The sequence below is a fragment of the Hypanus sabinus genome, chromosome 20, assembly GCF_030144855.1.
Source record: "Hypanus sabinus isolate sHypSab1 chromosome 20, sHypSab1.hap1, whole genome shotgun sequence".
NCBI classification, from domain to species: Eukaryota; Metazoa; Chordata; class Chondrichthyes; order Myliobatiformes; family Dasyatidae; genus Hypanus; species Hypanus sabinus.
Window position 1 is genome coordinate 48,807,681 of NC_082725.1, and position 25,400 is coordinate 48,833,080.

The 25,400-nt window shown below is 39.0% G+C and overlaps 1 protein-coding gene across 4 annotated transcripts in view; it reads right to left on the reverse strand.

Annotated features, from left to right (window-relative positions):
- The window catches only part of cdkal1 (CDK5 regulatory subunit associated protein 1-like 1), a 509,606-nt gene that overhangs the window by 368,759 nt on the left and 115,447 nt on the right, over positions 1-25,400 (reverse strand). For all 4 annotated transcript variants that reach the window (XM_059945459.1, XM_059945457.1, XM_059945456.1 and 1 more), the window contains exon 6: positions 19,713-19,761. In XM_059945459.1, coding sequence (XP_059801442.1) covers positions 19,713-19,761 — 49 coding nt within the window. The remainder of the gene's footprint in view (positions 1-19,712; positions 19,762-25,400) is intronic.

The window sequence follows — 25,400 nt, forward strand, 5'->3', positions numbered from 1 at the left end:
AGGGCACAATTACTTTGCTGCAAATTGATATTTGTACCAAGGCTGCTTTATCTTCACTTTCCCTGCCTTTGCTTTTGCAGCTTTGGATGCTCATTGAGTGATTTATAAAGGTCCTCCATTAGAAAACATTTTGGAAATTATTGTTTCTTCTCTCTCTGCTTTAAGATCTACCCAAAGCCACATTCCACAACAATGAGCTGACAGAGAGAAGAGTCACTGAAAGCAGGATCCAAATGATCACTGACCGAGAGCATCCCCACGTCCAGCGCTGTGGCTAGACTGTGATTAGATACTACCTGCAAAACATCTTGGAAAGTCTGCTCAGCTGCCGAAAATACTTCAAAAATAGAAATATGTTTTCAGAAAAACTAAGAAAATCAAAAATAATTTTAAAACTTTTAAACAAATTATTGAAAAATAACACCTCACTTTTTCACATTTCCAAAAGTTATTCAGCATACTATACACCCCTTGATGCTGTGCTGATTGCAAATACTTCAGTGAGTGGTCGAAGCTGAATTGATATGAAGTAAAACCATAAAGTAACAAAATAATGCAACATAAAAATTCATTTATGCTTCTAATTGCACTGTGACTATTTACTGCTCCACCCTTTTCTAATTACAGCGTGGTCCATAAATGTTCTCAAGAGCTCGGATAGTGTTTTTAGGCTCACTATAGGTATAGGCCATCCTTGGGTTACTAATGCCCCACATATGGACATTCCTACGTACTAATGCTTATCAAGTGATTTCTGTATTTTTGCCAGCTTAGGGATAAATCAATTTTGTGATGTTGCTAAATATCGAATCCGTTCATTGCCCAGACACAACTTGCAAATACATTGGCTTGGATTAAATATCAACTGCTCTGCTCAAAAGTGTTGAGCTTTACTACATGATTGAAATATCATTATTGCTGAGCAAAAGCCCTGCTCAGTTTATCAGTGATCTTGGTACAACTGTACAGCACCAGTCCAGCAAAGCAATGCAAACATCTGTACACTTCACAGCTCTTACACTGCGAAATCTGTATATTATACGGACAGGACATTCACTTCAATGATTAGAAATAACTTCACATCAAAGCCCAAAGGCAGTTTTTTTAAATTCAAATGAATTGCTATAAATATATTTTTCAAACTGGTTTCTATTCTTTTAATATTTTGTTTTAATTTTAGCATTGTTAATTTTTAATGTACTTTGAATAAGGTTGAATGTTAGTGAAGTTAGTGTGACACTATTACAGCTCGAGGCATCGGAGCTTGGAGCTCAACTCCAGCATCATCTGTAAGGAGTCTATACGTCCTCCCCGTGAAATGCGCGTGTTTTCTCCAGGTTCGGGTAGGTCAATTGGACATTATAAATTGTCCCAACATTAGGTTAGGGTTAAACTGGGGTTGTGCAGCAGTGCAGCTTGTAGGGCTGGAAGGGTATTCAGTACTGCCTCTCTAAGCTGATAAATAAATATAAAGTGGGGATATTCTGATAGACAATAAAGCTAGAATAGGTAGGTTTAAGGGAGTAAGGTGGCAAAAAGTCAGGGCTTAACACACTCTGAAGGAATTCCTAAGACGTCACCACTTCAAGTAGAACAGGCTCTCCATTTTCCTTGAGCTCTCTGACCAACAGGAGTGAGTTCCCACTGTTTCGCCTACAGAATTCTCTCCAAGTAAGAGCAGGCTTTAAGGAGAGGTGAGTGTAAGTCTATAAGCATATATGGTGTAGAATTAACTCAAGACAAAAAATTTAAGGTTGTGATGACTTTCACTATGAAACGAGAGACATGCTGACCCAAGAAACAAAACTGATTTCAAGTTGTTAAAAGTATGGGCCAAAGAAGGGCTGCCCTGATTGATTTCTTCCCAGACCACATCACCAACCCACTTATTTGTAAGCAGATGAGGAAAAGAGTGAATGCCATATGCTCCCTGATTTAGAATTCGATAAGATTATTGCTATTCTAATGCCTTTGCACTTTGCTGTCTGGTTTCATAAAGAGAGCCAGCTTGCTGCAATTAAACATGAGTGACAAAGATGGAACAGAAATATCCATGTAACACACACAAAATGTTGGTGCAACACAGCAGCTCAGGCAGCATCTATAAGGAGAAGCACTGTCGACGTTTCGTGCCGAGAACCTTCGTCAGGATATCCATGTAAACATTTTGTTTACTGAACATAAAGAAGCAGAATACCTGTAGAAAAAAGGCAAACTCTAAGGAAGTCCAATATTCGTACATATTATACAGACATCCACATGACTTCTGGCCTCTCAAATTCTCTTTAAATATCACATCCCATTGAAATTTGAAACCATTCTTGTTAGATTTAACCACAGTGCTGGGCATTGCTAATTATTCAAGTTGCATCATTGAGAAGTGACTGGCATCTAATATAAAAGGTTTCCCTCTGTATCAAATCAGACTTGAGGTTGGGAAGAAAACAATATTTTCTCTATATTCATTACATCAAAAGGACATTTAAATGTTGTTGTTTGAATTCTTATGTTTTAATCCAAGGTTCTTTCAGAAGTCAGGAAAAAGGTATGAAACTTGTAGCATTATGATTGTTTTATTAAGCATTGTTAGAAACAAAGAAAATTGAAATAGTCAGGGATAAGAGATCTGCTAAGCAAAGAGAGACTAAAGAACTAAGATGGCGCCCAATATGGAACAGCTACTATTATACCCATAGATAGGGAAAATTTCATTCAAATTTGTAGATAAGAATTAACAGAGAAAATAGAGGTTCTTCAAATAATGCTATACTAAAAGAAGCTTCCAGAATCATACTTTGTATAACCAATAGGGGAACACACAGAACTTGCATAAATATATTGTGACCACAATGAAGCATGGTAAACAATTACTTGCATATAGGTAGTTATGTAAAATACAAGCAGTTGATTCATTATTAAACTGTAAAGAAAATAATGATTAAACAGTCTAATCTAAGAATTAAACAGTCAGTCCTGCCAACTATGCCAATTGTTGGATTCTGATGTTTTAATTCAAGGTTCTTTCAGAAGTCAGGAAAGAGGCTTCATTACCTGTTGCTTCATTACAATCATCTGTGCTTGAGATGCTAGAGCCCACTACAAAATCCATGTTCTGTCCATTCTGTAATGACTCAGTGTTCAGATGGTGGTGCTGCCTCCAGGGACTGTTCAATGTAACTTGTTAATCCTTGGGTAGAGCTTTAGAAGTAGCATCACTGAAAGTGTCACTAGCAGGACCACCCACTTGAAGTCACAGCTGTGTTTTTCAATCTTGTTTTAGTCTGCTTTGAAAGTCCATACAATGCACATCAATTCAATTACTGTATTGTTTTTTCCAGTCGTTCAGTTAAGAATGCAAAGATTTGTTCTTCAGACTGTTTACTTTATGTATCATGTTGATTTTGTAGTTTATTGCAAGTTTCGAGTTTCTCTTGATTAGTAGAAGTCTTTACTCGCCTCTCTAAATCTTTCAATCACTCATATGTTTGAATCAAACTGACCACGTGGTCTCATCTCTAAATGTAGCTGCCATTTCCTTTCCCTCAGGCATTTTCAGGATCTTAATAAACTTAACACTGTTGGTATTTTCCATCCACACTTCTTCATAAATCCTATCAAACTGCAATGATTGATTTAGGCAAGAGTTCTTCGTAGGTTTCATGACTTTGGCCATTGTTTTATTTCAATCCTAATTCATACATAGTTTTTATTACTTTGACTGCGATCACAAAGTATTAATAGCCTGCAACTGAATTTTTAGCTTTTCTCACATACTCCACTGGTAGATGAACTGTGCTGCAGCTTGCACACATTTAACTCCGTGTTCCACTATTTTGCACATATTTAATTATTCTCTCACACCCTACTGGCTTGCATGCATTTAATTTTTTTAATCCATATTCCATTCCTTATGTGTTTTAATTGCTTTTGACACTCTACCAAATTGCATTTTTTAAATAGAACTCTTTTTACGAAATAGCAACATAGTAGCTTTCCTCACTCGTAAGTCCCATCCGATGATGTATTGAAGCCAAATCTAATTTTCTCTCATTCAAATTGGAACAGAGATAGTTCTTACTCCTATTGCTGCACACTAAAAATGCCACTTTGTCCTTGACTGCTCTGAGTCCTAAATTTTCATAACCATGCTAGCTGACTGTGCCAATTTTGAGGTTCCGATATTTTAATCCAGGGTTCTTTCAGAAGTCAGGAAAGAGACACAAAACTTGTTGCTTCACTACTGTTTTATTAAGCATTGATAGAACAAAGAAAAATTGATAGTCAGTGATAGAAGTCTGCTAAGCAAAGAGAGAGACAGAAGAACTAAGATAGCACCCAGAATGGAGCAGTTATTTTTATACTCAAAGATAAGTTAAATTCTATTCAAATTTGTAGTCAAGGATCAACCAAATAAAGCAGTACCAAGACATGCTTCCATAATCATAATATCACCAGGGGAACACATTGAATTTGGATATACAGTCGGCCCTCCTTATCCGCAAGGGATTGGTTCCGGGACCCCTCGCGGATACCAAAATTCGCGGATGCTCAAGTCCCTTATTCAACCGGTATCAATGCGGTGGACATTAGGACCCAGCAGCAGAGATCTCAATCCGCAGGGTTTCTGTTCACAAAAATAATCACGATAACGATTGAAAATAAAGTGGAAATAATAAAGCAATCGGAAAGAGGTAAAAAGCCATCGGTCATTGGAAAAGCGTTGGGCTACATCGGTCAACGATCAGAACAATTTTAAAGGATAAAGTGAGGAAGGTTGTGCCCCGATGAAAGCTACAATTATTACTAAGCAACACAGTGGTTCAATTATTGGGTTTTGGGCTTTTGATCCTCCGCATCAACCCAGCACGGTGGAGAGCGCACTCCATAGCGATCTGTCACTAGATCGAATTCGAGAACTTCCAGAGCCCAGCGCTGAAACATATGTTTTATATGCATAGAAAGGTAAAATATATGCTATATACGAATGCAAACGTTTGACTAACTGACACTAAATAATACCGGATGTACCTGTTCCGACTTACTTAGTAAGAGAATTTCCGATTTTTTTTCGATCCCGATCCATGATAACCCACGCACATCCTCCTGTACACTTTAAATCATCTCTAGATTACTTATAATACCTAATATAATGTAAATGCTATGTAAAATAGCTGTTATACTGCATTGTTTAGGGAATAATGACAAGAAAAGAAGTCTGTACATGCTCGAACAACAAGTGCTGGAAGAGAACTTCCAGGTTTTCGCGATTTGCGGTTGATTGAATTCACGGATGCGGAATTCACAGATAAGGAGGGCCGACTGTACATATCGTGACCATAAAGAAACATAGCAAGCAGTTATTTGTAGATAAGTAATTATATAAAAACAAGTAGATATTTCATTGTTAAACTGCAAAGAAAATAACAATCAAAGAGTCTAATCTAAGAATTAAACAATCGAATCTAACAATGGTAGGTAGATAATCCTCATGACACTACGGTTCCAACGCATGAAGCTACTTCTATTAATGGATTGGTTGTTATATCATGAGAATCATATTCTTAAGTCAATCATTTTTACTGATTATTATGAATAACATTGTGCTTTGGACAACACTTGCAATTTCAACAGATTATAAATTATCATTTACAACTGAGTTTTTAAATTAACAAAACATAAATTAGACTACTCTAAATTAGTTTCAGCAATGGAATAGTCATTTGCAATTGTATTGAAATGCTGCATCTAATAATAAACATGCTTTCAGGAAACTCAAACAGAGCATTTTTCATACACAATTCTGTTGTCTCCATGATACCCCAGACATTCAACAACTATGGTTAACAGCTTTTGAAGCAATTTAAGGACTTGAATTACAGCCCTTCGTTTAATCCCAAATTTACATCTCCTGCCAGTGGTAGTGAGTCACATATGCAAAATATCACCCAAAAAAACCAAACTTTTGTGACAGAACTTAATTATCTTCTGAACTAAGAAAAGCACCTATTTCCAGTGCCAGTCAAACCAGTTGAAAACTGCCTGGTGCCCAGAGGCGCTTCCTGTGGTATGATAATTTATGGTGAGCTCAGCATCAACAGCTGTAATAAAAATAAGGGCATTGCAAGCTACACAGCTCACAAAATAGGCATTGTATTCAAGAATAGCTTTCTTTTACAAAGAAAGCCAAATCAAGTGTTTCAGGCCAACAAGCCACTAAAATCAAAGTTGAAACCTTTTTGTAGCGGAATGGAGGATTTTCTCCATAGCATTGGGTTCCAATTACTTCTCATTGATTTTTAATTCCACTGCAGTTTGGGTTGTTGTAACATGGGAATTTTGCATGTGGGTACCTCATAAAACTTGTATACAGTAACTGTAATTGGAAAATGTTGCTGCTGCAATCACAAGAGATGCCTTAAAGATATGCACATATCATACTTAAGAAAATATTTATTCACCCTGCACCTCGGAATTTTGATTGCCTGCTGCAATATACTTACCACTGTATAATTTTTCCATCGAACAGAATATGATTTAATAATAAAAGAACCTGTAAATAGAAAGAGGTGCAGCACGTTGGCGCTTTGAATCTTTTCTATTCTGTGAGACTTTTCTGTTGTTTTCTACTCACGTTCTCAGGTTGACCTTCTCATCCTGTCCTCTCCATTAAAATCCCACTTCGTCTTTATCTTGCACTGTTTGTAGAAATTTACATTGGGTACCCTCCCTCCTGCAATTAGGACTTATATTTTGCAATCAGCAATATCTATAATACCAAGACTGCTTTGACCATGCTTTGTTTTGGTTTGCTGTTTTGCCATGCGTGCTGTTAACCAAACATTTCTGGTTCTAGACATCTCCAGATTTAGATGCCCACGTGCACTTTTTCGTTATTAGTTCTGCCCCACATTGTAGGTGCTCCCTCAGGCTGGAGTCACAGATTCCGCAAGCAATCTTGAATGCAATGAGCAAGCCTGGTTTATCTACCACTGCTAGCTCATTGCAATTTGAACTCTTTCCACTCTTTGCATTTTTAAAGCAAATTACTTGCCTGAAAATTCAGTGAATCTGGTACCTTCATTTTATTCCATTGCATATGATTTAAATTGAACCACAAAGCTCACGTCCACATGGTGTCTCAATTGGGAGGGCTCACACCCAATGTCCGGAATTCCATTTCAGTTACTGTTTTCATTCACTAGCATTAGACAGATGTGTAAAATGGGTCCAAATGGTCATTGGGGACCTGAGTCACCCCAATCGCAAACTGCTTCAACTGCTGCCATCCAGGAAACGGTACTGCACTATAAAAGCCAGGACCAACAGGCTCCGGGACAGCTTCTTCCACCAGGCCATCAGATTGCTTAATTCATGCTGACACAACTGTATTTCTGTTATACTGACTCTCCTGTTGTACATACTATTTATTATAAATTACTATAAATTGGACATTACACATTTAGACGGAGATGTATAAGGATATAAGTAATAAAGCCAATTCAATTCACTACCATGATAAGGTGCACCCTTCTAAGATACTGGGCAACAGTGGGGAATTCAAACCAGAAACCCAACAGGTTGGGCAGCATCTATGGAGGGAAAAGGGCTGTCAACAATTCAAGCTGAGACCTTTCCATTTCCCTCCAGAAAGATACGTGACCAACAGAGTTATGGAACATATGTAACAGTACAGCACAGTATGGGTCCCTCAGCCCACGATGCTACAAAGTCCATAACCCTCTGTTGGGTCCTTACATCCATCTGACTGTTTTAAGAATCTTATAAATGTCTCCATTACATGTTCATCAGCTTGTACTACTACTTTGAACATCATAATGCCTCTCATACTCTTACACACCAGCAACTGAGGAACTAGAGAGTGATGGTAGATGGTTGCCTCTCTGACTGGAGGCCTGTGACTAGTGATGTGATATAGGGATAGGTGCTGGATTCATTGCTGTTTGTCATCTATATGATAACGTGGATAAACTAGATCAGCAAATTTGCAGATGACACCAGGACTGGGGGCATAATGGACAGCGAGGAAGGCTATCAAACATTGCAGCGGGACCTCTGCCAGCTGGAAAAATGGGCTGAAAAATGACAGATGGAACTTAACGTAGACAAGTGTGACGTGTTGCAATTTAGAAGAACTAACCAGGTAGGACCTACAAAGTGAGTGGTAGGGCACTGAGGAGTGTGGTAAAACAGGAGGATTCATAATTTCTTGAAAGTGGTGTCACAGATAGACAGGGTTGTAAAAAGAGCTTTAGTACATTGGCCTTACCAAATCAGAGCACTCAGTACAGTAGTTAGGATGTTATGCTGAAGTTGTCTAAGACATTTATGAGGCCAAATTCGGAGTGCTGTGCAGTTCTGGTCACCTACCTACAGGAAAGTTATCAACAGAATTGAAAGAGTACAAAGAAAAGTTACAAGGAGGTTGCCAGGATTTGTGGGCCTGAGATACAGGGAAAGGTTGAATACCTGAAGACTTTATTTCCTGGATTGTAGGAGAATAAGGGGAGATTTGATAGAGGTATACAAAATTATGAGGGGTATAGATAGGGGAAGTGCAAGCAGTCTTTTTCCAGAGGCTGGGTAAGACTAAAACTAGAGGTATTAGGCTAAGGGTGAATGGTGAAATATTTAAGGGGAATACAAGGGGAACTTCCTCACTTAGAGGGTGGTGAGAATGTCAAATAATTGCCACTCTAAGTGGTGGATGAGGGTTGGATTGTAACATTTATGAGAAGTTTGGCTAAGGTCATGGATGAGAAGAGAATGGAGGCCTATCCAGGTGCAGGTTGAGGGGCCTTGGTAGAATAACCGTTCAGCATGGCCTAAATGGGCTGTAGGGTCTATGCCTGTGCTGCTGTGTTCTATGATTCTACGTGTAAACAATATCAAGTCACCAATACATTTCTTTTCTCTCTCCCCCATAAGTAGCACTGTCTTTCTTATCTAATTTGTTGATCTCTTTCTCTTCTGATGTTCTGTTACCTAGAAAACTTTGGTCTGCACCCGACCCACTCTCTCCACTTGCCTACAACTTAAAACACAATCCTCCAAATGACCAAGTGCTGTGTCTCATCGTGGCTGATGTGAGAAGAACCCTGCGCAGGTTCAACCTACAGAAGGCTGCTGGACCAGACAACATCCCTGGTAGAGTGCTCAGAGGATGTACAGACCAGCTAGCAGATGTTCTCACTGACATCTTCAACATCTCCCTGAGCAGTGCCACCATTCCAACGTGCTTCAAGGCCGCCACCATCGTCCCCGTGCCAAAGAAGTCTTCAGTGTCCTGCTGTCAGTGACTACTGTCCTGTTGCACTCACATCTATCACCATGAAGTGTTTCGAGAGGCTCATCGTGAGGCATGTCAAGACCCTGCTGCCCCCCTCAGTGGACCCCCTGCAGTTTGTGTACCGGCCCAACCGCTCAACTCACACCCTCCACTTGGCCCTAACCCACCTGGACAAAAAAAGACACGTACGTTCAAATGCTGTTCATAGACATTCAACACAATTATCCCTCAGAAACTAATTGGAAAGCTGAGCCTACTGGGCCTGAACACCTCCCTCTGCAACTGGATTCTAGACTTCCTGACTGGGAGACGTCAGTCAGTCCAGATTGGAGACAGCATCTCCAACACCATCACACTGAGCACGGGGGCTCCCCAGAGTTGCATGCTCAGTCCACAGGTGTTCACTCTGCTGACCCATGACTGTGCTGCAACACACAGCTCGAATCACATCATCAAGTTCGCCGATGACATGACCATGGTGAGTCTCATCAGCAAGACCGACAAGTCAGCTTACAGAGAGGAGGTGCAGCAGCTAACGGACTGGTGCAGAGCCAACAACCTGTATCTTAAAAAAGAAATGGCTATTGACTTCAGGAGAGCACACAGCGACCACTCCCCGCTGAACATTGACGGCTCCTCGGTAGAGATCGTAAAGAGCACCAAATTTCTTGGTGTTCACCTGACAGAGAATCTCACTTGGTCCCTCAACACCAGCTCCATAGCAAAGAAAGCCCAGCAGCATCTCTACTTTCTGCGAAGGCTGAGGAGAGTCCATCTCCCACCCCCATCCTCATCACATTCTACAGGGGTTGTACTGAGAGCATCCTGAGCAACTGCATCACTACCTAGTTTGGGAATTGCACCATCTCAGATCGCAAGACCCTGCAGCAGATAGTGAGGTCAGCTGAGAATATCATCGGGGTCTCTCTTCCTGCCATTACAGACATTTACACTACTCACTGCATCCACAAAGCAAACAGCATTATGAAGGACCCCACGCACCCCTCATACAAACTCTTCTCCTTCCTGCCATCTGGGAAAAGGCACCGAAGCATTTGGGCTCTCATGACCAAACTATGGGACAGTTTCTTCCCCCAAGCTATCAGACTCCTCGATACCCAGAGCCTGGACTGACACCTTACTGCCCTATTGTCTTGTTTATTATTTATTGTAATGCCTGCACTGTTTTGCGCACTTTATGCAGTCCTGGGTAGGTCTGTAGTCTAGAGTAGCTTTTTTTTCTTTCCTTCTGTGTTGTTTTTTTACGTAGTTCAGTCTAGCTTTTGTACAGTGTCATGTAATACCATGGTCCTGAAAAAACGTTGTCTCGTTTTTACTATATACTGTATCAGCAGTTATGGTCAAAATGACAATAAAAAGTGACTTGACTTGACTGGTCTTCTTTATTTGCCAGTTCTGACAATGAGTCTTTCATCTGAAACAGTGGTCTTGTTTCTACCCCTATAAATGCTGCGCGATTTTCTAAGTATTTCCAGTACTTTTTTTCTTTCCAACTGACAGCTTTTGCAGTTGTCTGCTCTATTTATAAATGTTACATTCTCCGTTTCATCCATCATTTTAGAACAGATGAAAACTGGTGACCTTGCCAAAGATGCTCACATCTTGTAAATGATTAAAAGAATACCATGTGGACTGTTATAATTGGACACTGTTTAAATACACTTTGACAAAATTCACCACCTGCTTCTGATAAAATCTTGTGAAAGAATAAATGTTGTAATTACTTTTTTTAAAATCTTGCTTCAATGTGGGATGGTCTCCTCTAAAAATTGATGACTACTGCACTCATAACATAGATTATCTAACAGTAGTGACAAAATCACACCATGCATTTCTTTCCACATTCATAGCATTTACCTTCTTCCCCTACAATTCAGAACTCAGGCATACATAAACTGCCTTTTTGAAAAACAATACAGACCATATGGCTTGTGACACAGAATATGTATCATTCACAGATAAAAGAAAAACTAAACATCCCACAGTCTTAAGTGATCCTTTTCATGTGAAAACAATCAGATTTTCATTAGTGGAGCAGTCTGATGTAAATCCTTCCACAACAAGGGCAAATTTAGTTAAGAACAATCCTGTGAAATTAAACTTATTTAGTAATAGTTGGGGCTTTAAGAAATTCTGACATTATTCAAAGTACTTAAAGTAAATTTATTATCAAAGTATATGTATGTCACCATATACAAAACTGAGATTCATTTTCTTATGGGCATTCACAGTAAGTACAAAAAAGGCAAACAAAATAATAATAGTTTAAAAATAAGCAATAAATATTGAGGAAATGAGATGAAGAGTTCTTGAACGCGAGCCCATAAGTTGTGGGAACAATTCAGTGTTGGGGTGAGTAAAGTTATCCCCTATGGTTCAAGAACTTGATGGTTGAGAGGTAAGAAACGTTGCTGAACCTTGTGATGTGGGTCCTGATGCTCCTGTACATAATTGTGCAAAAGGCCTGGGGGTGTGTGAATGTGCCCCATGACCTTTGCACAGTACTCTCTATTATGTATTGCTAACACAAAGCTAAGAAGTCTTATTTGTGTTTTCCAACCACCTTCCTAATTTAACCAATATACAGCATTGTACAAAAGTCATAAGCACCTTGCTATATATATGTGTGCCTAAGACTTCTGCACAGTACTGATACCTCCTTTCTGATGGCAGCAGCAAGAAAGAGCAGTGTCTGAATGTTGGGGATCTCTGATGATGGATGCTGCTTTCCTGCGACAGTGTCCGTGTAGATATGCTCAAAGGTAGGTAGGGGCTTTACACATAATGGATTGAGTTGTATCCACTACTTTTGGTAGGCTTTTCTGTTCATGAGCATTGGTGTTTCCATACCAGGCCCTGATGCAACTAGTCAGTATAGTCTCCACCACACATCTTTAGAAGTTTGTCAAATTTTAGATAACATGCTGAATCTTCACAAACTTCTAAAGTACAGACACTGCAGTGCTTTCTTTGTAATGGAACTTATGTGCTGTTACCAGGACAGATCCTAAAATGATAACACTGAAGAATTTAAAGTTGCTGACTCTCTCCACCTCTGAACCCCTGATGAGGACAGGCTCATGTACCTCTGCTTTCCTCCTCCTGTAATCAATAATTATCTCCTTGGTCTTGCAGACATGTGGAAGTTCGTGAAGGTGCCTCTATATTTTCACGGTCAAAGCAAGCACAGAAAGCATTGAAATGATCTGAGAGTGAAACCTTATTGTCACTTGCTTTCACTTTGTAGGAGATGATAGCATTCAGGCCCTGCCACGGCTGTCGAGCATCCTTCTGTCATTCAAGTTTGGTCTGGAATTGCCACTGTGCGTTGGCTTTCAGAAGGTTGTACCTGGTCCTCTTGTATTTTACTTGGTCGCTAGAGATGAATGCCACTGATCTGGCCCTCAGCAGTTTGTGGATCTCCTGGTACATCCAGGGCTTCTGGCTGAGGGGAATTCGGAATAATTTTGTAGGGTCACATTCATCTACGACAGTCTTTAATTAAGTCCAGACAACCGTGATGTATTTGTTCGGCTCTTCTGATGAGCCTCTCTTCTGTCTCCTGCAACCACCTCTTTGATGCCCTTATCTCTTTAGCCTGCCTACATGCAAGACAGCCAGATGGTCAGATTTCACAAAATGTGGTCTCGGGATGGAACAGTAGGCATTTCTAATTAAAGTATAACAACAGTGGAGTGTATTCAAGTTCATTTAATTATCATTCAACCATACATGAATATAGCTAAATGAAACAGCATTCTCCGGGTCCAACGATCAAAACACATTACCTACAGCATACAGCACAATGCACATAACACAAATATTTACAATTTCAGAAAAACCAAACAATCACAAAGAGAGAGATATGAAACTCAAGACCCTGAGTGGCATGACTGTAGATTAATGGTAAGTTGTCCTGGTAAGTGAACAACAGAGAGCAGCATTGAGTGAACAACGGAGGACAGCACCGAGAGGAGAGGTCAGCCCACAACCCAGTATGGATTCCAGCTGCTCTCTCCCACAGCAGCTGTGGCATCTCCACCTCTGGGCAACTTCATGGCAAGGGCCTAGACTTGGCACAGGTGGGACAACACAACTCCACTGCCGGTCTCACCAATAAAAGAGTGAACCAGACTTACAGTATTCTGTTAGTGATATCCAAAAGAGTCCTGTGATCACAATAAAAACATCCAAGACAATCATGGCGCACCAATTCAGCATAACAGTACGGAACAAGTCCAGACAACAACACAACAAAGGCACAAAATAAGTCTAGCTTATTACAGTACTTGATGCTCTTAATATCCAGCAGAGACTCGAGATCATAAAAAAAGATGCACAAGACAAATAAACCTTTGAGCGGACCCGAAGTGGCTGCTGTGTCCAAGTGTTCTGCATCTCACTGTAAGCAAAACCCCTTTGTTGTTGGACCCTTTGTGCTGCAGGTGATATGTTAATGATAAATTATCAGAGATTTCTTCAACCAAGCCTCTTATATTATATAATTATATATAATCGTTATATAAAATCTCCTCAAAGGCAGCTTTAAAGATGCTAAGTAACCATTCAAATGGCTGTTCTGTAATGACACATCAAAACATAAGTGCATACTGTGTCCTATGTAAGTTCTGTTAGTATGGCATATGTGCAAAAAGCTAGCAGAGGTTGCCCTTGGTAATTGCCCAAATGAAGATGGTAATATAAAAACGTCTGTTCCACCGAATGAATCGAAATCCACAGAAACTAAATTTAATGTTGTTCAGCACTAAATTTCTTCTCTTAAGACTTCCAACATAGCAGCTGGTATCCTCATCAGATCCAATGGCAAGTGTATGTAATACTGAGAGTTTGATTAATACCACATTGTTAGGAACACTGCATGACCTCTAGAGCATCACGCCGCTGTGATGTAAACTACTAAAACAACGAATAAACTCTTCTCAGGCTTCTAGCCAGGTACAGGTATCGATATTTATTGATGTTTCAATGACAAACTCTGCCATATTCATCAGGGATGATGTCTAAGCGTATCTAGTTCGGTGGTACATATATACCTGTCATCCATCCCTCCTGATTGGTTAGTCCTCATCCAATCAGGTTTCTGCTATCCTACTTTGTTTAGCATTGAATTCCAGTTCTTACTTAAAGCAAGACCTTTGTCTTTGTTAAAATTCTTTTCCTCTCTAGTTTTATTTCAAAGGCTTCCTTCACCAGGGGTTCTCAAAACCCATAAGCATGGCACATAGTTCTGCTGTCCAAGTCATTCCTATGGCCATTGTGAATGCAATCTTCTGCTACCACCGGTTTCTCCAGGAAACCCAAACAAATACACCTCCTGTGCTCCTTGATGCGGGTGTCCACCATGCGACCGTCTGGCCAATATACACTGCTCTGCATTCACAGGGGATCCTATAAATATTAGAGTGAGTTTTGGGTTTAGATTATTTACATTTAGCAAATGACTTTGGTTACCAGTCTTCTGTTCCTTGAAAATGTATTGTGGATTTAATTTGGAACAATGCATTCCTAAAAGCTATGAATCCCAGATGATGCTGGTGTCTGTGCGATGGAGGTGAATCAGCAGGTGTGAAGTTTGTATGTAGTTTCATTATCTACACGTTGGGCCAGCAAACCTTTCCACTGAAAGCATCTCCATGCCTGTTGATGCCTGTTGTACCTTGTTTTGTCAAACAAAGAAGCTGAGAAAGCAGTAGATCGTTTTTTACTAAAACAACACTTTTAGCATCACACAAATAGATCTTGTTCACAGCAACTTGAAATACTACTTCAATTAGTGACATCTTAAAGCTCTTTGATATATAGAATTTAAAAATATATATTGAATATATTTCTCTGACATTAAATTTACTTATTGAAACCTATCGAACTATTGAAAAATGCCATAATTACAATGACATCAATTTTTCTTCCAAAACCTAAGCTTTTTTTGTGACTTTAACCTTGAAGTGAAGGACATTGATGCTATTGTATAGCAAACCATTCTGTCCATCATTGCCATCACATTCTACCATCAAAGAAATAAAACTAAGGTCTTAAGACAAATTAAAAAAAAAGCAAGACCAAAGAAACAAAGTACATTTATTATTAAAGTATGTATACTATATACAGGCAACCACAAAACAAACAAAGCCAATACAACCTATTAAAACAGACCGTCAAACACCCAATGTACAGAAAAAATTAAGCAAATTGCATTCAGAACTGAAGTTCATGACAGTGAGTACACAGACACAAAGCAGAGAGGCAGCACCCCTGCTGAAGTCCAAAAGCTGGCAAAATGGATCTGCATTCACAAATGCCCAAAATCTGGTTTCAGAAGCTTCAGACATGTCACAGTCATCATGATTTTCAAGAAAGATAGCAAATCCAACAATACCAATATAGATTGTCTCCTTGCCTTCAGCCACGTATTCTTTCCTTTGCTCTACTCCTCCTTTCCACTTCTCAGAAGATATTCCACCCATCACAGTGCAGACTCAATTAGACTCAAAAACAGTTACTTCCCCTAAGCTGTCAAGCTGCTCAACACCTCTACCCATTAACCCACCCTACCACCACTACATCCATGTCACCGAGCATCACTTTATGTACATACAATCATTTTATGCATATAACAGCTAGTTGTGCATTGTTTTATAGGATTGCATTGATATTTATTTTTTAGTTTTTATTGTGTTCTTTATGTTTAATATGTTTTTTTATGCTGCATCAGATCCAGAGTAACAATCATTTCATTCTCCTTTATACTAGTGTACTGACAAATGAGAATTAACAATCTTGAATCTTAAATTCACATAAGGGCATAATCCTCACCATGGTGCAACTCAAACAAAGCACAAAGAACAGCACCAACCATTCTGCATGTCCTCCTCTGGCCCCTCTTAATCCCGAATCTCCATCAAGTGAATGGGAATGAAACAGATCCTCTGCTAATTTGGGTACCCACAAAAATTTTCCTTGTGTTTTAAAGCAGATGTCTGAATTACAGGTATGCGTCGCTTAATGTTCACGATACGTTCTGTGAAATTCGACGTTATGTGATATGAACAATGTGGGAACACCATATTACATACTTGGCCTGTTGCAGCTGCTATCACTAGGAGTGATTTTGCTGTGTTCGGAAGCCATGATGTACTTTACTGCAATATTTTTTAAAGAAAATTAAACAGAGATAATGCTACTACACTCAAGTGACGCGCGATACACGAGATTGCTTACGTTCGCTACGTCACATTCTCCTTATCAGGACTACGGACGTATATGTGATCAGACCTTGTCCGAATGGACATTACATGGTGCACAACTGCATTGCTAACTCATTCACCAAAGCATACAAAAGAGGATGGGCTTTGCATTTAACATGGGCTCCTATCATCCTCCACTCACTGTGCAATACCACCTTTGACAATAAAGGACAAAGCTAAACTTCAGAAACACGGATTGCTTCTAGATCTTGTGAATTATCTCAGCAGGCAGTGAGTCATACAGCACAGAAAAAGACCCTTTGAATTAAATGGTCCATGCTGATCACTGCTAGTCCCAGTTGTCTGTGCTTAGCCGATAATTTTTCAAGCCCTTTCGCCTCTATATATATATACCTTTCCAAATGCCTCTTAAATGTTGCAATTGTGCTTGTTTCAACCATCTGCTCTAGCAGAAGTTACCTTTCAAGTGTTTTTTTTAATCTTTCCTCTCTTTACCTTTTACCTGTATTTTCTAGTTTTGGACTTCTCAACCCTGGTGAAACTATTCTGAGCATCCCCTTTATCAATATCCTCACGATGTTATGAACTTCTATGTGGACACCTCTCATTCTCCTATGCTCCAACAAATAAAGATCCAATATGGCTAACCTCCTCCTATAAGCTTCTAGTTCGGGCAACATCCTCATAAACATCTCCACTTAGACAATGCCTTTCCTATAACAGAATGAGCAAAACTGTACACAATACTTCAAGTCAGATGCCAAAGATGAAATTCATCTACAGTAAGCCAGTACAGTCTTTGGATGTTTGAGAAAAAGACTACAAATAACAAAATCTTTCCTCTTTTGTACTTATCTAAATCTAGATTACTCACAGCAGGCGCTGAAGAAATACAGGTGTCTCTTCCCTTCCCCCCCCCCCCCACTTTACAAAGGTAGAATATTCCTATGAAACCTTTCTCAAGCTGAAATGGTGAAAAGCAAAGAACAATTAATTTATACGGGAAAAATTTTTGTAAAAGCGAAAATCCTCTTTGTAATTCGAAAACAGGTTACTAATGTAGGTCTTTTGTAAAAGCGAAGCAACGCAAAGCGAACATTTGTAAAGCGGGGGACATCTGTATACAGCATAATTTGTGCTAAATCTTCCAACTACACTGACAGCACAAATGTCCTCTCCCTCTCTAAATGATCAGCACTCAGTCTCTAATTATACTTCATTGGGTAGGCCATGTCAGTCACATGTCCCTCTCCGGATCCCCAAAACAATTTTCTTTTTAAAGCTCTGTTACACTAAGATTGATTGCCAGGTAAAAAGATAAAGAGATTTGTATATATTTTGTAAGTCTCCTGGAAATTGTGCAACATTCTCATCAACTGCAGGAAATTCCTGGCCTTCAACTGCTCAAAGCAAACAAGGAACATTTTTGACTAGCACTGAAAACAAGTTCATGCCCCACCAAGTACTTTGTGACCATGACTGCAGAGACTAGGAGTCCAACATTGACCACATCAATTACTTCAGATCCCACAGAAGTCGAATGGAAGCAGGTCATTCTCAATCCTAAGTGGGTAATTAAGAAGAGAGTTTTTAAAGAGCCACAAGGATTTGAGGATGTGACCAAACACATTGATGAAGGTACCCCATGCAAGCCTTATTGAGAAAGTAAGGAGGCATGGGATCCAAGGGGACATTGCTTTGTGGATCCAGAATTGGCTTGCCCACAGAAAGCAAAGAGTGGTTGTAGATGGGTCATATTCTGCATGGAGATTGGTGACCAGTGGTGTGCCTCAGTGATCTGTTGTGGGACCCCTGCTCTTTGTGATTTTTATAAATGACCTGGATGAGGAAGTGGAGGGATGGGTTAGTAAATTTGCTGATGACACAAAGGTTGGAGGTGTTGTTGATAGTGTGGAGGGCTGTCAGAGGTTACAACGGGACATTGATAGGATGTAAAACTGGGCTGAGAAGTGGTAGATGGAGTTCAACCCAAATAAGTGTGAGGTTGGTTCATTTGGTAGGTCAAATATGACGGCAGAATATAGCATTAATGGTAAGACTCTCGGCAGTGTCAAGGATCAAAGGGATTTTGGGGTCCAAGTCCATAGGACGCTCAAAGCTGCTACGCAGGTCGACTCTGTGCATTGGCCTTCGGTGCACTGGCCTTCATCAATCATGGGATTGAGTTTAAGAGCCGAGAGGTAATGTTGCAGCTATATAGGACCCTGGTCAGACCCCACTTGGGAGTACTGTGCTCAATTCTGGTTGCCTCACTACAGGAAGGACGTGGAAACCATAGAAAGGGTGCAGAGAAGATTTACAAGGATGTTGCCCGGATTGGGGAGCGTGCCTTATGAGAATAGGTTGAGTGAACTCAGCCTTTTCTCCTTGGAGTGATGGAAGATGAGAGGTGACCTGATAGAGGTGTACAAGATAATGAGAGGCAGTGATAGTGTGGCTTTTCAGAGGTTTTTCCCCAGGGTTGAAATGGCTAGCGCAAGAGGGCATAGTTTTAAGGTGCTTGGAAGTAGGTACAGAGGAGATGTCAGGGGTGTTTTTATTTACCCAGAGAGTGGGGAGTGTGTGGAATGGGTTGCCAGCAGCAGTGGTGGAGGCGGATAGGATAGGGTCTTATAAGAGGCTCCTGGATGGCTACGTGGAGCTTACAAAAATAGAGGGCTATGAGTAAAACATGTCCCTACTTCTAAGGTAGGGACATGTTTGCCACACCTTTATGGGCCGAAGGGCCAGTATTGTGCTATAGGTTTTCTATGTTTAAAGCAAATTCTCCTGAAAATGATTTCAACATGTCCTGCAAAACAGAGGAAGGGCTATTTGGCACTGAAAACTTGAAACAGAATCAGCAAACAACTTAAGATTTTAGAATATTAAACTCAAATACATGGCATTATTTCCAGTTTTGTGTGAGATTAGTAAATAATATAGCATACTCAGCCACTTCAAGTTAAATTTAAAATAATAAACTTGATCAAAACAAGGGTATCACCATGATTAACAATGAAATGGAAAACTACACAAAACTAACATCATAACAAAATATTGCTTTAGAACATAAACAGGATTTAAGAAATTGAATACAAATACAGAAAAATGTTTGTAAAGGCATGCATATAAATCAAAGGGGGCCACCTACTTACCTTTAATTGTTTCTTCCACAACTTCAACTACACGATCTATTTGCTGAACCTGAAGGGAAAAATATTTGCAATTAAAGTTTGTGAATAATCTTGTCATGATCCACTTTAGTAACTGCTGTTTAAGAGCAACAATCTGCTGGAGGACCTCTGAATCAACTGTTCGTTGCTCTAGATTCCAGCATCTGCAGTCTCTTGTGTCTTCACCGCAGATTAAGAGGATCTTTCCATGAGCAAATCAGTGGAACCTGAAACAGTTATATTCAGTCCTGAAGGTTGCCAAAGAGTAAGAATAATATTCCATTTAATAAACTTACAATATTGTTGGGAAATATATAACTGAATGGGCACATGTATGAATCTGAAGAGAGAATAAATGGATCCATTCTGCACTTCAAAATTCAAGATAACAATTCATACGATGAATAGATGCTGTACATTTCTCACATAAGATTTACTTTTCAATGTGTGCATTTTACTCCTGAAGTTATTTATTAGGATCTCTGTAAACCTCCAGCATTTTCAAAATAGTAATTTTAATGTCTGCATTTTAGGTTTTATTTAACCAAATGTCAATCTAAAACTAAAACTCCCTTCCTCACTGTTACTACTACACATTTATGTTTTTTGTTCAGCATACAGTAGCAGAAGCTGAGGTCAACTGCAGCAATCTTGTTTTGCCTCACCCAAGATTTGAAGTAAATAAATAACAAAACTGGGCTTGCACAGTAAAGAAGCATGACATAGCGTGTTGCACATAACCTATTATTAAAATAGTCTTTAGTGTGGTTTTCCCCAAGATTCCCTCAAGGCACTAATGAATTCAGAATTTCCAAATTCTATTCCTGCATTTCTTCCAGTTTACACATGCAAATACCTTCCACTTTCAAATTCAATAATCATTGGATCTCCTTTGTAAAGTGGTACTAAAAAGTTTGTAGAGCCATTAGAATTTTCTCTATTTCTGCATAAATATGATCTAAAATGTGATCAAATCTTCAAGCAAGCCCTGAAACTAGATAGAGAACTCAATCAAACCCAACTCATTCCTTTCAATAACTACATGAACAAGTATAGTATTTTTTGTGGTTATTTAGTTAATTGGGTTCTCTTTATCTCATATTTATGGAGAAATAGAGAAAATTCTACAGGGTTCACAAATTTTCTAGCACCGCTGTATTCTTGAGGTTAAACGCTCTTGTCCAATGATACCATGTTAAATTATAAGATGATGCTTCTGCTTATGTGCACTTCAATTCTGCTGCAACTAAACCAAATAACAGACTGGAGTTTCAACGTCCATGCATTATTACATTGCTCATTAAGTGTATGACAGAAAATTACTTTTTTAACCCCATCTACATTTAAACAGATAGCTAAGCTACAACAGAAATTATTTCACAACAGAGAAAATATCTGATCAATTTGATACCTTACCCCAGTTAACCCTGCATAATAGATTTCAACCAGTTTCGAGAGCTTATATTTTTACTTCAACTGCATTGGATATTCATATTTTAATTTCTCAAACTGTGTTTTCTTTCCACCATATCAAAGTGCCTGTCTTCACTTCTTCATTCCCATTCAATTTAACACTTAGTTGATTTTTTGCCAAGACGATCTTACTTCAATGTCATTCTCAGCCCCAAAGCAATTTATGTATCTCCCATGTCCTGGGATATGACACTGTTGAATTTCAGGATATCAATTTTAACACTCATTTTCCCTTTTTATTTTCTTTCTGTTATCACCTGCTTATTTCTCCAATACCTTATGACATTGTCACCCTTCTGCAATTGGTAAATTATGGAAAGGAGTAAAAACACACTATGCTGGAGGAATTCAACTGTTCAAAAGCAGATGCACAGCACAGGCCAGCTGCTTAAAAATCAAATGGTTTACTCTATTGAATGATCGCACATCCACCAATTCAGTAAGACTGACATTTGTTAAGGTCTAGTCTTAGAGTGGCTATATTCAGTAAAATAAAGTGTGTAATGAAGATTGATAATTTGCATGCTAAGACTTGATGACATAAAGTTTAAATAGTGTTCCATTTTGACCACTGCTCACGATGGCTAATATAATAACTTAATAAATATTGCTTGCCAGTTTTGTTTTGCTTTAATTTTTTTCCTGATCTGATGAATTTTCCAGCATTTTCCTCTTTTATTTCTAATTTCCAGCATCTGCTTTAGTACGATCCAAATATTTGTGATGGGTATCTAAAAATTTTAGCTTCATGAAAATGTAAGAAATAAGATACACAAAATTGATTTCCAGGCACAAGTAACCAACAACCAATTTGAAAGTTCAAAAAAAAATGCCTTTTTGGAAAACAAATGGAATATACTTCTTCCTATAATTAAGAATTTACATCACAAGACCACTCAGTACTGTTTTGTATTCACCCTAAATGCCTCAAGATTACACCCATGTTTCTGTCCATCAATGATAAGATTATAATTAGTCATTTCTTCTTGTCTATAATTTTAGGATTACCCAGTAAGAAATGCTGAAAGGACTACTTAGTGGAAGTAGTATTTATTTTGAGTCTACTATTACATTTAAATTGCTTGTTGTACAATTGAGGACCATTCCAACATCAGTTGAAGTGTAAGGCAAGGTTTCTTGTTTTGCCAAATGAAGGAAGTATTTGATCTTACATATTTGTCCCACTGACAAATTAACTTCTAATCACAGCAATGTGCTTTATTCTTTCCAAATCAAATGCATCCATTACTTGGATAAGTTCACTATTTGAAAAAGGAAGAGAAAGAAAAGTGGGATCCATAGACCAATTACTAGGGTAGTTAGAAAAAGCACCAGAATCCATAATTAAGGAAATAGCATTGGGGAAAGTCAGATCACAAGCAAGAGAAAATCTGCAGATGCTGGAAATCCAAACAGCACACACAAAATGCTGGAAGAGCACTGCAGGTGTCCTGATGAAGGGTCTTGACCCAAAACGTCGACTATACTCCTTCCATAGATGCTGCCTAGCTTGCTGAGTTCCTCCAGCATTTTGTGTACATTGCTTGGGCAGAATGAGTATGGAATTTTTTTTTTAACCTAGCTTGTCATCTTTTGGAGTTTTGAGGTTGTGACTCTAAGACAAAATAAGGGGAAACAACTTGATATATTGTATTTGAAATTACAGAAGGCCTTTGATAAAAGTGCCACACAAGAGATTCTTCAAATAAAAGCGCAGAGATGCTTGGGAGAGGAGGAATAGCTAAAGGGAATATTTGTGAGTTGATAAAGCCATTTTTGAAAGGTAGTAATGGGGAGGAAGAAATGGCTGATGAACCGAATAATTATTTTGTATCAGTCTTCATTGTGGTGCACACCACTGTAGCATAGAGGTTAGCACACTGTTATTACATCAACGGGTTAGCACACCATTATTGCATTGGAATTTGGAGTTCAACCCAGGCGTTTCCTGTAATGAGTTTGTACGTCCTCCCCAAGGAATGCATGGTTTTTCTCCGGATCCTCCGGTTACCACCAAAGACGGACCAAGTAGGCTAATTGGTCATTGTAAATTGTCCCACAGTTAAGTTGGATTAAATTGGGGCTGTTGAGGGACTGCTTAGTGGTATGGCTCAAAAAACCTGAAGGGCCTATTCCATGCTGTAACTCCAAAACAAAATACATAAATAGAACCAGTGGGTCTGGTAGAAACTATGAAAGGAAATAAAGAGTCAATGTTTTGAACCAAGACGCTTCATCAGGACTGGAAAGGAAGGGAGAAGTTGCCTGAATAAAGACCATAAAACAGGACCAAAATTAGGCCATTCAGCTCATCAAGTATGCTCTGTCATTCCATCATGGCTGATCCCGGATCCCAAACCCCTCACACCTGCCTTCTCTTTCTTTTTCAATCTTTTTATTGAATTTCATATATATAAAAAAAAACATAATATAACAATGAATAGGTTATAAATGCATAAGACTTGAAATTGAATTGATAGTAGGATAACAATATCCTATTAAAATATCAACAGAAAAACATAGTACATTATCAATCAAGTCTATAATAATTATATGAAAAAAAATAAAAATAATCATCAAAAGAAAAAGAAAAAATTATAAAAATACAGGCAAAAATATATATTAAGAAAAAAAAATACTAAACTAAACTAACATGGGCAATAATAACAGTTTATTTATATATGATAGTGCCAAAAACTCCGGAACTCCATACCTGAACAAGAATAAGTAGAGAGAAGGTAGAGAGAAGAGGCCAAATTAATTCATATGAAAATGTCGAATGAACGGTCCCCAAGTGTCTTCAAATTTAATTGATGAGTCAAAAATAGTGCTTCTAATTTTTTCCAAGCTCAGATAAGAAATAGTTTGAGAGAACCACTGAAACGTGGTAGGAGGATTTACTTCTTTCCAATTTTGTAATATAGACCTTCTGGCCATTAATGTTACAAAAGCAATCATTCGTCTAATTGAAGGGGAAAACTGATTACCATCCTCATTTGGTATACCAAAAATTGCAGTAATAAAATGAGGTTGTAAATCAATATTCCAAATTGAGGAAATGGTAGCAACACACCTGCCTTCTCATCATATCCTTTGTTGCCCTGATCGATCAGGAAATGATCAACTTCCACCTTAAATTACACACTGACTTGGCCTCGACTGCAGTCTGTGGCAGAGCATACCACAGATTTACTACCTCTGCTGAAAAAAATTCCTCCTTACCTCTGTTCTAAAGGGTCGCCCCTCAATTTTGAGGCAGTGCCCTCTACTTCTGGATCTCCCCCCCCCCCCCCCACCACAGGAAACATCCTCTCCACATCCTCCCTGTCTAGTCCTTCCAACATTCGGTAGGTTTCAATGAGATCCTTCCCCCACCCCCCCCAACATTCTTTTAAATTCCAGTGAGTACAGGCCCAAAGCTGCCAAATGCTCCTCATATGTTAACCCCTTCATTCCCAGAATCATCCTCGTGAACCTCCTCTGGACTCTCTCCAATGACAATACATCCTTTCTGAAATATGGGGCCCAAAACTGTTGACAATGCTCCAAGTGATGCCTGGCTAGTGTCTTATAAAGCCTCAGCATTATCTCCTTGCTTTTATATTCTATTCCCCTTGAAATAAATGCCAACATTGCATTTGCCTTTATCACCACAGACTCAACCTGTATATTAACATTCTGGGAATCTTGCACAACTCTTTCTGCATCTCTGATGTTTGTACCTTCTCTCCATTTAGATAATAATCCACACTATTGTCTCTTTTAACAAAATGCATTGTCATATATTTCCCAACACTGTATTTCATCTGCCACTTTTTTGCCCATACCTCCACGTTGCCCAAGTTCTGCTGCAATCACATTGCTTCCTCAGCACCACTTACCTTTGTATCATCCACAAACTTTGCCACAATGCCATCAATTCCATTACCTAGATCATTTACAATGTGAAAAGCAGCAGTTCTAATACTGACCCCTGATGAATACTACTAGCAACTGGCAGCCAACCAGAAAAGGCTCCGTGTATTCCCACTTGCTGCCTCCTGCCTGTCAGACATTCTGCTATCCATGCCAGTATCTTTCCTGTAAGGCCATAGGATTTTGTCTTGTTAAGTAGATCACATTGACAGCTTATTAAACACCTTCTGAAAATCCAAGTGACATCCGCTGCCTCTTCTTTCTCCACCCTGCTTGTTACTT